Source organism: Vipera berus (genome assembly GCF_964194415.1).
Source record: "Vipera berus genome assembly, chromosome: 3".
Classification (NCBI taxonomy): Eukaryota; Metazoa; Chordata; class Lepidosauria; order Squamata; family Viperidae; genus Vipera; species Vipera berus.
In genome coordinates, this window is record NC_138204.1 from 111,536,727 (window position 1) to 111,550,878 (window position 14,152).

A 14,152-nucleotide genomic window follows, 5' to 3' on the forward strand; every position below is an offset into this window, starting at 1 on the left:
GAATGCATTCCTGTCATGTTTAGTCTGAAAGAAAACTATAGCAACTATTCTAGACTTACAGTGAATTCGTTTCTGAACAGGCACCAGTTTCAAGAACAGCATACATATAAGAAGACATTTATAAAATAACAAAGGCAAAGTTTAAGCATTATTGTCTGGGAAAAAATTACGGCATTCTTGAACAGAAGATAACATCTTCCTACCATTATCAAGGAAGGTCAAAGTGATAATCTGAAACTCATGCAAAAACACAAAAAACTCTCTGCACTTTTTTATATCTTTGGGGCAATAGCTTTAAAGCTTTGGGGCAATAAGCTTTCAATGCCTAGTAATTGTTATTATTCAGAGTCCACTAATGAACCCCGGGGGAAAAAAATGACTTCCTTTCCAGATATAGTAACTTTCAAATACTATTTTGCTCTATATTGAGAGGTATGTGAATTGTTTCTACATTTAATATGCAAAATGATCCAATAATTAAATTGTCAGGATTTTACTTTTAAACTAGGACGGGAAGCTAAAAACAGCAAAAAGTGACTGGGAAGCATCAGAAAAAGGGGATCAGAAAAAATATTAACAGAAATCTGCCTAGAGAGTTGGAACTCAATTATCTCTAGTTAAATGTTAATATTTAGCAAATATGGACTTAAACTACGTGACAATTAAAATGGAAAAGAAATAAAACTTTCACAATCACAACCATTTCATTGTAATTAGCTTCCTGTTTAAATGAGGTAAATTTCATTCTTGATTTCTTATATTTTTGAATAAAGATGTTACCAAATTTCTTGACTGTAGTGTGCTTATTTTCAATTATTTACTGTTAAACCTTCAGTTAATATACTGCAATACTGGAAATTTTTAGTCCTTCAGATGTTACTGGGATTCTAAATTTCATCAGCACTATGGCCAGGGATTATTGATTTAGGAAGATGACAATTCTAGTTGAGGAGAGCCACAGGTACTGCATGAGATTAGGCCACCCATATGTTAAACTTAGCATTCTATCCAAAGATGAGGAAAGTAGCTAATTTAGTTGTTTGGATTTAGCCAGATACTAAATTCTATTTAACCCATCCAAAGAAACTGCAAAAACTAATCTGAATTAATTTCAACTACAAAATGAGTTTTGCATTTTGAAGCCACACACACCAGACTCTGTGTGCGTAATTTTGGGAGGGAGTGTGACCTACAAAAAGGTAGAATGGGTCATAACAGGGAAATACAACTGCCCACTTTTCTCTTAATTGTCTCACTGCCATTTGCTTATGTTATCAAAAGGCAGCACCCAGCCATCAGAGGAAAGCAATAAAGAACTTGGTTTGAGAATTACATAAAACTAGGGGGGAAAACCTGAATGGGAATTCTGAAAACTATTCAAGGACCAAGCATGTTTATTTGACATGACATGCTAATGACTGTTGAAGGAAACATGAGAATCTAGTGTTTGGAATCTATTAACAAAGAACTCATAATTTTTTATTATTATTACACTTATCTCTGTTTAGGGGATGATTTCTTCTATTTGCTCTCCCAAATGTTGAAAATGTTTGCCATCATAGTAAAAATTCAACAGAGAAGCATGGGCCAAGAAACATGAGTTTTCTGAACTAATGCATATGATCTGTTTCAGCTTTCTTAGCCTTTCTCCCAAGCCACTACCAATAATCTCAAATTTCAGATTTAATTGATAGATTACATTTTTTTCCACACGATGAACTTAATGTGTAGTCTGGCTTATGAAGCAAAAGTGGTTTTTTCCCCCATTTTTCCATTAGCATATATTGTGTACAGATTCAGTGACAATTTCAGGTCAACACAATCATTAAAAGATTTGCCATAAAAATCAATAGGGCATATTAAATGTTTTAAACTTTCAATACTTAAACCTGACCAATCAAAAAAAATTAAAAGGTAGATTAAATTTGGCCCTAAATGAATTTAGATTAATGCTTCTAACTGATGAAAATAAGATATCAACAAAGGTGCAGTGGCTGGTAGAACTAACTGCTGGAAAAGCTAATGAGAAAATGTGCCCAAGGAAACCCTAACAGAACATTAATAAACAATTCCAACAAGGAGAAAAAAAGATAGCAAAAGCAGATGGAACTGCAAAAATAACTTAAGAAAGATCCAATGATAAAGGTGGTTTATCTGGGAGATTTAAAAAAGAGGAAGATCACCAAAGACGACTACCTACAGATTGCCTGGATGAGCCAAAATTAATCCTAACGAAAGGAGCTTCATATATGCCTACAGCAATGAAAATAGCAAAGGCTGCTTGATTCTTATTCAGTCTTGTCCAAGAAAAGGGCACGCATCCTACTGAACAATTATGAAGAGCCAGTTGGATGAACAGTTTAGATTTCATCTAGCTAAGAGTTGTTAAAGCAGCTCACACTCCTAGTTAACAGATGAGATGAAGCAAGGAAAACCTAGACTCAAGTCTATCTTTGGTCACAGCAGCTCATGGGTGGCTTTGGACCAGTTTTTTTTTATTAGCTCCCCTTTTCTCACAGAGCTGTTATGGAGAAAAGCAAAGCAGGGTGCTGTATATATTCTTTCTTGAGCATTTGTGATTTTCCAAATCACGGGACGTAATTGTTCCCATTCAATTCTGAACTGGGTCAGAACCCACTGAAGTATTATAACCAGTCCAGTTCCTGGCATTTTATTTATTTTATATCACATTTCTTAACCAAACATTTCCCTCAGAGCATTACTGTTACAAGAAAAATTTAGATGACTGTAACAAGTAGAAAGAGAAGCAATAGGTGATCAGGGGCTGGAAATCAAGTGCAACAAGAGAGATTAAGGAAACCAGTCTTGAGAAAAGAAGGGTCAGAAGAGAATAAATATCAGGTTACAGAAAAATGGTCTTAATTTTCAGCAAGCCGTATTCCTGCTGAATGTTAGAATAATTTTCAAATAAGAGGAGCGGTTCAACAGTCAAATCAGTTACTGTGAAATAATAGTTTCCCTTCACTGGAAAACTTCTAGCTGGATAGACATTTGTCAGAAATTGGACTCAATGGTCTAAATAAACTATATCAATGATATAATGTACAATTCTATGACAAATAGGCTGATTTTAACAGTCTGGTGCAAAAGGGGTCTGCAGACATGAACTGCAGTATATACGTGAAAGGGGTGTGTTTGTGTGTGTACATGTGCAATATCAGAGAAATAGATTTTTTCCATCCCATATTTTAAGCTACTTGTTATTTACCAGAACAAAGTCAATTTATTTTGAAACAGTAACTTCTTTGACAACAGAATTAGAACTTTGTGCAGGAAACATTTTTATAAACTGTCCCAGGCAAATATGAAGCTGCATGCCCTTGCATTTTTAAGACAGATTTTGTATTAAGAGCAGCATATGGCAAACGTAAACATACTATATAAACCATTGTCCAACATATAAATAATATACGAATAACTCAAACCCAGAATTCTCTCAGGAAAGTAACCGTAACTGGAGACACACTGGGCACCAGAGGCCAATTCCAAAAGCCAGCAAGAAAAAATAAGTCTGCATGATGAGAATGGGCATCCTCTATTCCCTTAAGTCAATATTGTAGGCACACATATAGATACTTGCTCAGAAATGGAAGAAATTGTGCACTGGACACCTGCAGCACATGCTGTTCTCTAAGGCTGTGCAGCAGTTTTAATTCAAAATGGGAAAAATGATTCCAGTTAGGGGGAGCACTACCACTGAACCTATGGAAAAGTACTTAAAACATCTGCATTGCTAGAGTGTTTGTTGCTGCACAATCCCAAGAAAAGGCAAACTGCAAATAAGCATTATGTGAGCAGCTCTGGATGCTCTTTAGCATTCCCCCCCCCCTTTGAATCCAAAGCATTGCAGAGCCTGCTTATTCTCTACCATGTGAAGACCTTATTATACTGAATCAGAAATGGAACCCAAATGTGCTTTCATTCTGTGAGTTTTCCCCATTTAATAATGCTGTGTGTTCATTGTAATTTCTATAAAATTTAATGGCAAGATTCTGGTTAGCATAAATGTGTTTTCAATCTCCTTCTCCAGACAGTATGGCTAAAAAACCCCTTCCATTTATGGTTTAAGGCTGAAATGAGTAACCCACTTGTGACTGAAGCCATACCATAACTAATTATTGATAGCTAACAGCCCCAGAGAACAAAATGGTATCAGGATTCAAGATATTTCAAACAGAGTCTCCATTATTTGTTTCTATTAAGCCTTTCAAACATCAAATATATTAACTTCCTTGTTTTGTTTCTTGACAAAAAAAATTGTAGGTAACCACAGCTCCATTTTTCAATAGTTTGTTGCTGAATTTCAATAAATAGAGTGAGTTCAGGGGTTCTGGGATAAACAACAAAGAGGCCTCATGGAAGCATATAGCCTGATTACTCTATCTTTCAGAAGCAAACATGTTGTGCAAATGCTAGTTTAAAGTCACATTAATCATAGAAAAACCCAATATCATTTACTTAACATCAGTGGATTTTTGAAATTAGTGGTCCCGTAGCAAGCTGACTTTCAAAGATGATGAGTTTTGCAACTGGACTACTTGAAGGGAAATAATAGCACGTTTGTACAGACCAATCACTTACAATGAATCCATGCGCAGGCAGTGTCTGGAAACTACAAATAAAGCAAAAATCTAAACAAAGAATCCATATCAGCAATGCCTGAACTGGTATTCCAAGAGCAAATTTATAGTTCTACTAGAAAATATGAAGGCCTCAGGTCTCTAGTTCCCTCCAAAAGAAATGACATTAAGGTAACCACAATTAAAATAGGAATGTAGAGAACACTAGCAGCATCCTGCAGTGTTTTAATCCAGAAGGGCTCCTCAAGTTATAGCAAAGCCACCACTGTACCAAAGTTCAACGCCAGAGATAAATTAACAAGGTTCTTGGGCATGCTATCCCACAAAGAACTGAAGTGATTGCCATTGGTTAGCTAACCATGCTATGCTACCCACATGGTGATGACTGCAGTTTGAGGGTTAAGGTGTGATTGTATGAAATCCAGTGGCAAGTCTGCTTAAATTGTCATTCAAGATGCTGTGAAAGAGTGAACGTGTGAGTAATATGAGATGGGGACGATAAAGGGGGATGCATTTCATATTTCAGCTCTTTTGTTTTTACTTTTTGCATCTACGATTACAGCAACCAATTGCACTGCAGAAGGTCTACCAGACAGGCTAGTCAGTGCATGCACTCCCTACAGTGCCAATCTGTTGTTGTTGTTGTTGTGTTTTTAAATATAAAAGACTTTCCCTCAAAATGATCCCCTCTTTCTTGGAAAGATCTAGTTGACTTCCAATGGCACCTCTAAGCTTTTCTGATATGACCTCAGAAAGTTAAAACAGAGTAGTGCAGAAAAAGGACCTTATCCCTCTTCCAGTAATTCTAATCAACTGGACAAGCATCAAAGAGAACAAAGCACCTTATCAAATCAAAGGTACCTTCATGGAATTTCCTTCCTCCCAGAAGTGAACACGAGCACAAGCTCTATTTTTGCAAATGCATTTTCTCACCAGGGCAAATTTTCAATATTTTGCCTGTCTCAGCTGCAACTATCTGACCTCTGTGAAACTTTGCTTCCCTCTTATCTGCCCCATGTACTGAGATGAACCTGTAAACACGTGAGCTCAGTGATCTGAGGTACTTCACATAAAACTTACTCAAGTATCAGTCTTTTCTTTCAAAACATTAACATAGGGGGGAAAAATGATTAGAAGAAGTCACTCTGACTCTTCTCTCAATTTTGTGTATTTTTTTCCTCCTAAGCAGGTGGTTTGACAGTAGCTACCTCTGAACAACATCACTGATTTCTTGAACACAAGACAATAAGTTATTAAGGACAGGATTTGCTCCAGGAAGATTAGCAGCCATCGAGGACACCTGCAGTTCCTGCAGGCTAAGTTCCAGTTTGCTTACAGCTTCCCGAAAGGCAAACTTGTTGCGCGTTTGGGGGATGCAATCCACGTAACCTGAACAGTAATCTAATAGTTGGTGCCCCGTATCCACCAGCTGGCTATTTGTGGTAGGCTCTGCAATGGCACTGGAGAGGAGATCTGCACATTCCAGAAGCGCCTCTTTGCTGATCTTGTCTGCTGAGATTCTCTCAGCTGTCTGTTTGGTCTTTCTCAGAGCAACTTTAGCAACTCCTGCTGTGCCATTTGCCATTTTAGCAGGTGACGAAGAAGACAACGGCAAAGGCACTTGAGGTGGAGGTATTACTGGCCTTCCAGCTTTTCCACCAGTAGGTGCCACTGTTACCTTTTTGCTGCCCTCACTATCTTGCCCATGCTGTACCAATGCTCCATTATCCAACTCTTCCACTGTATCTGAGGTACCTGGAGGCTGATGAAGGAGCCTCAGGACTGCTTGTGGGGGCGGGGGCGGTGGAGGTGGAGCACACTTTGGTTTTATCCGTCTGGGTCTATCCCTGTCACTAGAAGCAGTGCTCTGATGCTCAGATAAGAGCTTGAATCGATTCCCCTGAGAGTCTGTGCCAATGAGCTGCACCTCAGCTGGTGTATGCTTTAGAGTAGGTGAGATGAGAACGGGCACTTTGTGATTGTGAGTAGTTGGAAGTATTGCTGCAGCCTTGGCTGGAGAAGGCCAGCCTGGTTTTTCTTCCCCTTCTACCGAACCTTGTCGTATCCCACTGTTTTTTTCTTTGCTTTTCAGGCTTGCTGCTGCTGTTGGCCCTTGACAATCCTTCTCTAAAACAGATGTGTCCACAGAAGGAGTTCTGAGAGGCACGGCAGTAGCACCCCTCGGCAGCAGTTTAGCTTTTGGTCGGCTTCTGGTCAGCGTATGAATATCTTCACACCTTTTAGGGAGAAGATCATTGGACTTGTCTGTGTTCTCCTCGGGCTCGGAGGAAGTGGATACTGTCCTTTCCAGTTGAACTTTGGACCTGTGGCAGTTTCGGGGAAGAGTCATTGCCATTCTCTCCTGGTCGGGAAGACCTGCAGACATGGAAGATGTGGAGTTTGATCGGGGAAAAGGTTTTGAAGGTTCATCACCTCCAGTGGGCCTCCCAGCTCGTAAGCCAAATGTCTTTTTAATCAGGCGAGGTGTAAAGAAGCCTGTGAGGCCTGACCAACCACTACCAATGCTGGTGCCCCCACTGCTGCCGCCACCGCCGCCGCCATCTTCCCCGTAGATGTTCCGCTGTGCAAAGCTCCCAATGTAACACTTGGATAAGCAAAGATTTCCATCTTGCTGGGAGGGAGCAAATGAAAACCCATCAATATGCTGCAATGGACCAACTCCGGAAAAATTACCCGTTAATTCATACTTCTTGTGAGCCTGGTTTTCCATTTCACGGAAGGAACTGCTGCGTTTGGGAGGTGTGGGGGCGTTTTTCTTTTTCATGAACGAGCTAAAGAAACCACCTTTTCTGTCTCTGGTAAAGGTAGTTTCCCTAGTATCTTCTAACAGGCCACTAGGTGACTTGTCTCTCTGTTTACGAGGTAGTGCTGGGGATCCGCTGGTCTGCTGTGTGCTTCTGATAAAACCTAGACAAAAGAAAGAACAAACAAAAAAGTCTGCTGCTCATGGTGATGCAGTAACTTTGTGCCTCCTTCACAGTGAAAGGAGAGGAAACAGCCTTGCTGTTCCTTAAGAGAAATACTGATATTAACTTGTAAAAGAATTGAAGAATGGCATTTTGCCTGCAGAATTATCCCTTTTGCACAGCAAAAGCAGAATTGTTAAGTGGCACTGAAGGCTTAGAAATCTCGAGTCTCTGATCTTTGCTGTGGGGGGAAAGCATATTGAAAAGGCTTCTTTTTCCTCTCAGCAATCAGGTGAAAGGGAGAAGACGTCTGGTCATGGATACACCACTGATACCTGACACAGCCCTTTCTTAGTTTTAATTTCCTAGTCTTCTCTCCTTATCTTGACTACAGTGATACGTATTGATTTCAGATCTCTCTCTCTATAATGTTGCTTAAATTTTTTTCTATTTTATTATGGTCATTACTGCATTCTTAGCAAGAAAAGCAGTTAATCTATAATTGACTGATTGGGGGGGGGTTACTACATAATTACTTTTTATACATTACAGAAATCAGATGCAATTAAGAGCTTGCACATTTGATTAATTTATAATCTAAAACAGCTGACCAGATATTCTGCTTCCTCCACCATCCATAAGTATTCCACTTTTTATGTCTATTCACCAGCAGAACAAATGTAATTATTTATAGATTTTTAAACCTGTTCCAGAAGACTGGCGCATCCTTCACACTAAATTTCAAGGGAAGAATTTAGAGAGGATAAGAAATCATGTGCTGCAATGTTAGATGTAATCCGATTTTTCAGAATCTTTCTTTTGCTTTGAAACATTATTTCCCAGGAGCTGAGTCCCTGAGTCTGGACCACTCAAATAACATACCTGGAGCAGAACTGGATGCAGAGTGCTCTATGATCTCCTGAGCTCCTTCAATATTCTCTTTGTTTTCTGTTTGTTTTTTTAAAGTTCTAGTCTTGGAAGGAAGAATAGGTAATCGAGGCAAATATGGAACTACTGAAGAAGAGGATGAGGTCCTTCCAAGTTCTTCTGCCACTTCTGTAATAAGCATGCATGAAATAATTTGTATTCATTAATTACAGGATGTTTCAGTCAACCAAATCTAAGCAAGAGGAGAATCAACTGAGGTCAGTGCAACAATAAAATACAATGTGTGCAACAAGCCCAACATGGTACATGACTGCAATCAAAAGTTTACAATTAACCATGGAAATGATTAAATGTTCCTTGTGACAGAAATACCTTTTGAAACAGCCAAGGTTTTGGAATGTTATGTTGCCTCAGGGGGCAACCTATGCCAGAGATGTGGCGCTCCTATAAAGAATAATTATTCTGAGGACCATGGTCACCGTACCTTACCACAGTTTGGATCTTTTGCACATGTTCTCCATGCCCTCAGATTTGATGGGCAGATTTATATAGGATAAGTGGTCTTGAAGGTATGCAAGCTACATAGGGCTTTATATATAATGACTGCACACTGAAATGCATTTGAAAACATATTATTAGCCAGTGTATTTCCTACAGCAATGATATTATATGCCAGTATTGGAATTATCCAACTGAAATTTCCAGATGATGTTTTAACAACAGTCCTGAATGAAATTATAATAATCTATAAGGGAGATGGAAAGAACAAGAGCAACTATCTTCAGTTCCTCATCTAGGTAAGGCTACATTCAGTTCAATAACCAAAGGTGCATAAAGGCTTTCCTGTTTATAATGTCCACCTACCATTCTAAGACGACCTATGAATTCAGGAGGCCCATCGAAGTGCAGGTCTGCTCCCAATGGGGAAGGAATTTCACTGAGAGTCAAAAATGATACAATCAATGTATCATAACAGAATTGGTGGATTTCTAAATAAATATCCACTCTCTCTTGCTAGAGTTGAGTCTGAATCAGTTGTCCCACATCCAGGCCCTGACAGCCAGCAGGTGATGGATCAGGGCTTCTACTGCAACCCTCATATGGCCAGACAGGTATGCACAATTAGATTTCACACTGCGTACACGGCACAATTAGGTATAAGACCAAGCCCTGAAGCAGCATGTGATGGAGTGCATAAGAACCAGAACTCTCCACCCATTCTGTAACAACTAACTGGGCTCTCCCAGTCAGGAAAGAACACAACCACCAAAATATAGTTACTTCAACTGCCAATATTTGATTAAGGCAGAATATACATGTAATAAATAAATAAAGTAGGTGGTCCAGTAAGTATCACATAATACCAAATACTGCCAAAAGGTTTAGACAAGCGTAGTTAAGTGATCTAAAGTTGACCAGTAGGGTTTCAATTCTACACCCAGGTCTAAATCCTGATTGCAACAGGTCTAGGCAACAGCTTTTCTTAAGTCCTTTGTCACTGTTACCCTACTGAACCAGAGCAGCAGAGGAAAGGGAAAGAGAGAGCTGGTGCTTCTGAGAGATGACATGGTGAAGTTTCTATTCAGTTGCATCATGAAACAGTTTTAAGGTTTTCAAAATGCCAAAGCGGCAATATATTGGGCAATCTAATATCCTACCGACAGCTAAGCAGCAGCAGAATATTTTTCAGAGTCTAACAGTTCAGAAGCAAGGCTTCTAAAGAATCAAACAATAGAACTATACAGAATGCCTTGAATTCTACTTGAAAGAAATTTTTAGAATGGGCAGAAATAAGAACACGGCATCTAAGTGTGACTCGTTAGAGCAGCTGTTTCTCAGTGGGCTCAGTGGGTTAGGATGCTGAGCGCGTCGATCAGAAGGTCGGCAGTTTGGCGGGTCGAATCCCGAGTGCCGCGTAACAGAGTGAGCGCCTGTTACTCGTCCCAGCTTCTGCCCACCTAGCAGTTCGAAAGCACGTAAAAATGCAAGTAGAAAAATAGGGACCACTACGGTGGGAAGGTAACAGCGTTCCGTGCGCCTTTGGCGTCTAGTCATGCCGGCCACATGACCACGGAGACGTCCTCGGACAAGCGCTGGCTCTTCGGCTTTGAAACGGAGATGAACACCGGCCCCTAGAGTTGGAAAGGACTAGCATGCATGTGCGGGGGAACCTTTACCTTTACCTTCTCTTTCTAGAACCTCATATGGGAATGGGAACAGAGAAGGGCACCTGGTAAGTTACACTGGTTAAAAAATACGGTAGTTAACTTTATTTAAAATAAACCTAGGTTGAACAGGAGATGACTAAAAAGCCTTCTATCCAACTCTATGATTCTACAGATTATCCAAGGAAAACTATTATTCAGTTTGCATTCTGATCCACAATTTAAGGGAAAATGAGTTTGTAGTCCCAACAAATTCCTTCCAGCCAGTTTCAACTTGTCAAAAAAAATGACAAGTAATCTATCTGAAATTAAGTAAGATCATGATTGTAGCAAATCATACTTCATCAAGATATCTGATTCATGGGTAAGTTCATTGGTAAATCATGGTTTAAATGGAAATCTATAGCCTCTCAAGAGTTGTGAAGTACAACCTTGTGTGACTTAGTAAGAATGGCCAAGAGCAAAGAATGCTGCAGTTTTTAATTCAGCAACATTTAGCCATAGTTTCCTCACATTGAACTAGGGGGAAAGAATTTGATAAGACTAACTTAAGCCATTATTCTCGTATTAGTAAGCGGACCAGATCACAACTAGTTGTTTGTAATGAAAATGGATTGGATAATTTTGCGTCACTGTTGATTAAAAAAAATATAAGACACAAACTGCATGCTTTGGGAAGAAACACACACAAAAAGTGCATACTTATTAAAATAAATGAGTACATGCTTTTGGCTTGCATATTCTCCCCCCACAATTCACAGATGAGGAAAGACAATAAAGACAAGATTTAAAATCTCTTCCTTCACACATTAAAAGCAAAGTGAGAATGGGGATAATTCACAGTTTTAGGTTTGTGTGTAAATCTTCTACTTTAGCAGCCCCCAACCTTTTGGGCACCGGGGACCGGTTCTGTGGAGAGAAGTTTTTCCATGGACAGGAAAAAACTAGACCCCTGTTCTAGTTGCTCAACGTTGTAATTCTAACATTTAATATAGGTTTGAACTGGACAATTGTCCGGATTGTTTTATAGTAGAAATCCAGTAGCCTAACAAAACATATTGAAATGATTTTGATTACATTGGGGAAGCAAAAAACCCCGTTATTTCAAAAATATAATAGAAACTTCAGAATAAGTTAGCAAATAGGTCCTTACCTTCAGAAATGCTAGAGTCGTGAAACATGGTTTCAAAAGCTTGGTGAGTTTCAGCAAATGAAGGTCTGTCTAGGGGACTCCATTTCCAGCCTACAATAATAATAATAATAATAATAATAATAATAATAATAATAATAATAATAATAATAATAATAATAATAATAATAATAATAATAATAATAATACAGCAGGGGATTACTATCACCATTAGAATTTGTAATTCCCACTATTCTGGAGTGAGTGTTTTCCACTGTAACTTTGGCAACGTTTTTAAGGTTCTTATTGTGGTTTATTGCGTTCTATTTTCAAATATCTTAAAATTTCTGGCAGCACTTCTGAATGTAAGAAATACCTTGATGTAGCTGTGAAGTCTAGTATTCTCTTTCCAGTACTGATGAGCGAGATATTTTTGGGAGACCCAGATAAAGGGCCTCAAAGTAAAAAATCTTCTTTACCTCCAATGTGTGGTATTCATGATGCTGAAGATTCCATTTACTTAGGATGAATAACAGTTGCCCATTCTCCACATATTTGGCTAAACTCATTTAAAGTCATGTAAGCTAATGGTCAGAACAACACTGAACTGCTACACAACAAACAAATACTTTACTTTGACCCTTCATAGATTTCTTCTAATAGCAGTAAATGGCTAATTGAAATATTTTAGAACTCTCAAGCACCATTTGTAACTTAATTAAGTATAATGTCTTGGTCTTTTCTCTGACCAAAATAGTACAGATGCTTTAACTTTACCTTTTTTTCCATTTGTAGAGCAGGAATTTAACTGCCTGGCTAGTTTATAGCTGTTTTTAGTGCTTTTATTTTAACTAGTTAAGATAGAACAAAATGATATCCTACATCCTTGGGATTATCATTCTCTTCTACCTTAGAAGTTGTACTTATTCCACTTAATATCTTGAATAAATATTTCTGAAAATTTCAACTGGCACAGGTCATTGCCTGAAATACAGGTAGTCCTCGATTTGCGACAATTGAGCCCAATTGAGACATTTGTTAAGTGAGTTTTGTCCCCATTTTACGCTCTTTCTTGCCACAGTTAAGTGAATCACTGCTGTTGATAAGTTAGTAACCTGGTTGTTAAGTGCATCTGGCTTCTCCATTGACTTTGCTTGTCAAAGGTCGCAAAAGGTGATCACATGACCTTGGAACACAACAACTGTCATAAGTGTGAACCAGTTGCCAACCATCTGAATTTTGATCACACAGTCATGGGGACGCTTCAAAGTTTGCAACTGTGTAAAGTGGTCATAAGTCACTTTTTTCAGTGCTGTTGTAACTTTGAATGGTTAGTAAATGAACTATTGTAAGTCGAGGACTACCTGAAGATCTATAAAATTGATAATACTCATTTTTTTAACTCCCAGGTCTATTTCAAAGCATTGATTTTTAACAGTAAATTTCTAAATGGCTTTGCCTATTTAGAATGATATGTCTAAAGTTAGGTATTTCCAGCATCCAGAATTGCTTTAACAGTGAGATGGGTAGCGTATAAATCTAATAAATAAATAAAATGAAACATCTGTACTGTATTTTTCAGACCATAAGACACACTTTTCCCCAAAAAAAGTGAGGGGGAAAACGAGGGTGCGTCTTATGGTCCGAAGGTGATCCGTATGGCCAGCCCCAACCTCCGCAAGTGGAAAGCAAGGGAGATTGCCAGGAGCACAAATTGGCACTTGCTGAGAAATGCCGATCTCATGCTCCTGCAATCTCCCTCGCTTGGTTTCAGCTTCCCTTGCTACAAGAGAAAGCAGGCTGAAACGGAGCGAGGGAGATTGCCGGGAACGCAATCAGAATACGTTATGTTTCAGCCTGCTTTCTGTTGTAGCAAGGGAAAGCCGGGCTGCAGGGCCGCCTCCGTGGGTACTGCTCTAACACAGACAGGGAAGGACAAAGAGGGAGAGAAGGAAGGAAGGGACAATGGGAGAGGGAGGGAGAGAGAAATAGAGAGAGAGAGAGAGAGAGAGAAAGATAGGGAGAGAAGGAAAAAGAAATAGGGAGGGAGAGAAAGAGGGAGAGAGAGAGGAGAAAGAAAGGAGAGAGAAATAGAGGGAGAGAGAGAAAGACAGAAAAAGAGAGGGAGAGAAAGGGAGAGAGGGAGAAATAGAGGGAAAAATAGAGAGGGAGAGAAAGGGAGAGAGAAAGAAGGAGAAAGGGAGGGAAATAGAGGGAGAGAAAGAGGGAGAAAGAGGAAAAGAGAAAAATAGAAAGAAGGAGAGGGAGAGAAAGGGAGAAAGAAAGAGGGAGGGGGAGAGAGGGAGAAAAAGAGAAGGAGAGAGAGAAATTAAATTAGTAACATGATTGTTAAGTGAATCTGGTTTCCCCACTAACTTTGCTTGTCAGAAGGTTGCAAAAGGCGATCACATGACCCTGGAACAATGTGACCATCATAAATAT

The 14,152-nt window shown here is 39.1% G+C and overlaps 1 protein-coding gene across 2 annotated transcripts in view; it reads right to left on the bottom strand.

The window, feature by feature from the left end:
* Positions 1 to 2,943: 2,943 nt before the first annotated feature.
* ABL2 (ABL proto-oncogene 2, non-receptor tyrosine kinase) overlaps positions 2,944 to 14,152 on the bottom strand; it is a 68,482-nt gene continuing 57,273 nt past the window's right edge. Inside the window, exons 9-12 of one of the 2 annotated variants that reach the window (XM_081324374.1) lie at positions 11,735 to 11,824; positions 8,411 to 8,584; positions 7,296 to 7,529; positions 2,944 to 6,977 (exon numbers count right to left, since the gene is read on the bottom strand). In XM_081324374.1, the coding sequence (XP_081180500.1) occupies positions 5,806 to 6,977; positions 7,296 to 7,529; positions 8,411 to 8,584; positions 11,735 to 11,824 (1,670 nt within the window). In that variant the 3' untranslated portion in view covers positions 2,944 to 5,805. Of the gene's footprint in view, positions 7,530 to 8,410; positions 8,585 to 11,734; positions 11,825 to 14,152 lie in introns of both variants that reach the window. The other variant, XM_081324373.1, reaches the window with a different exon arrangement.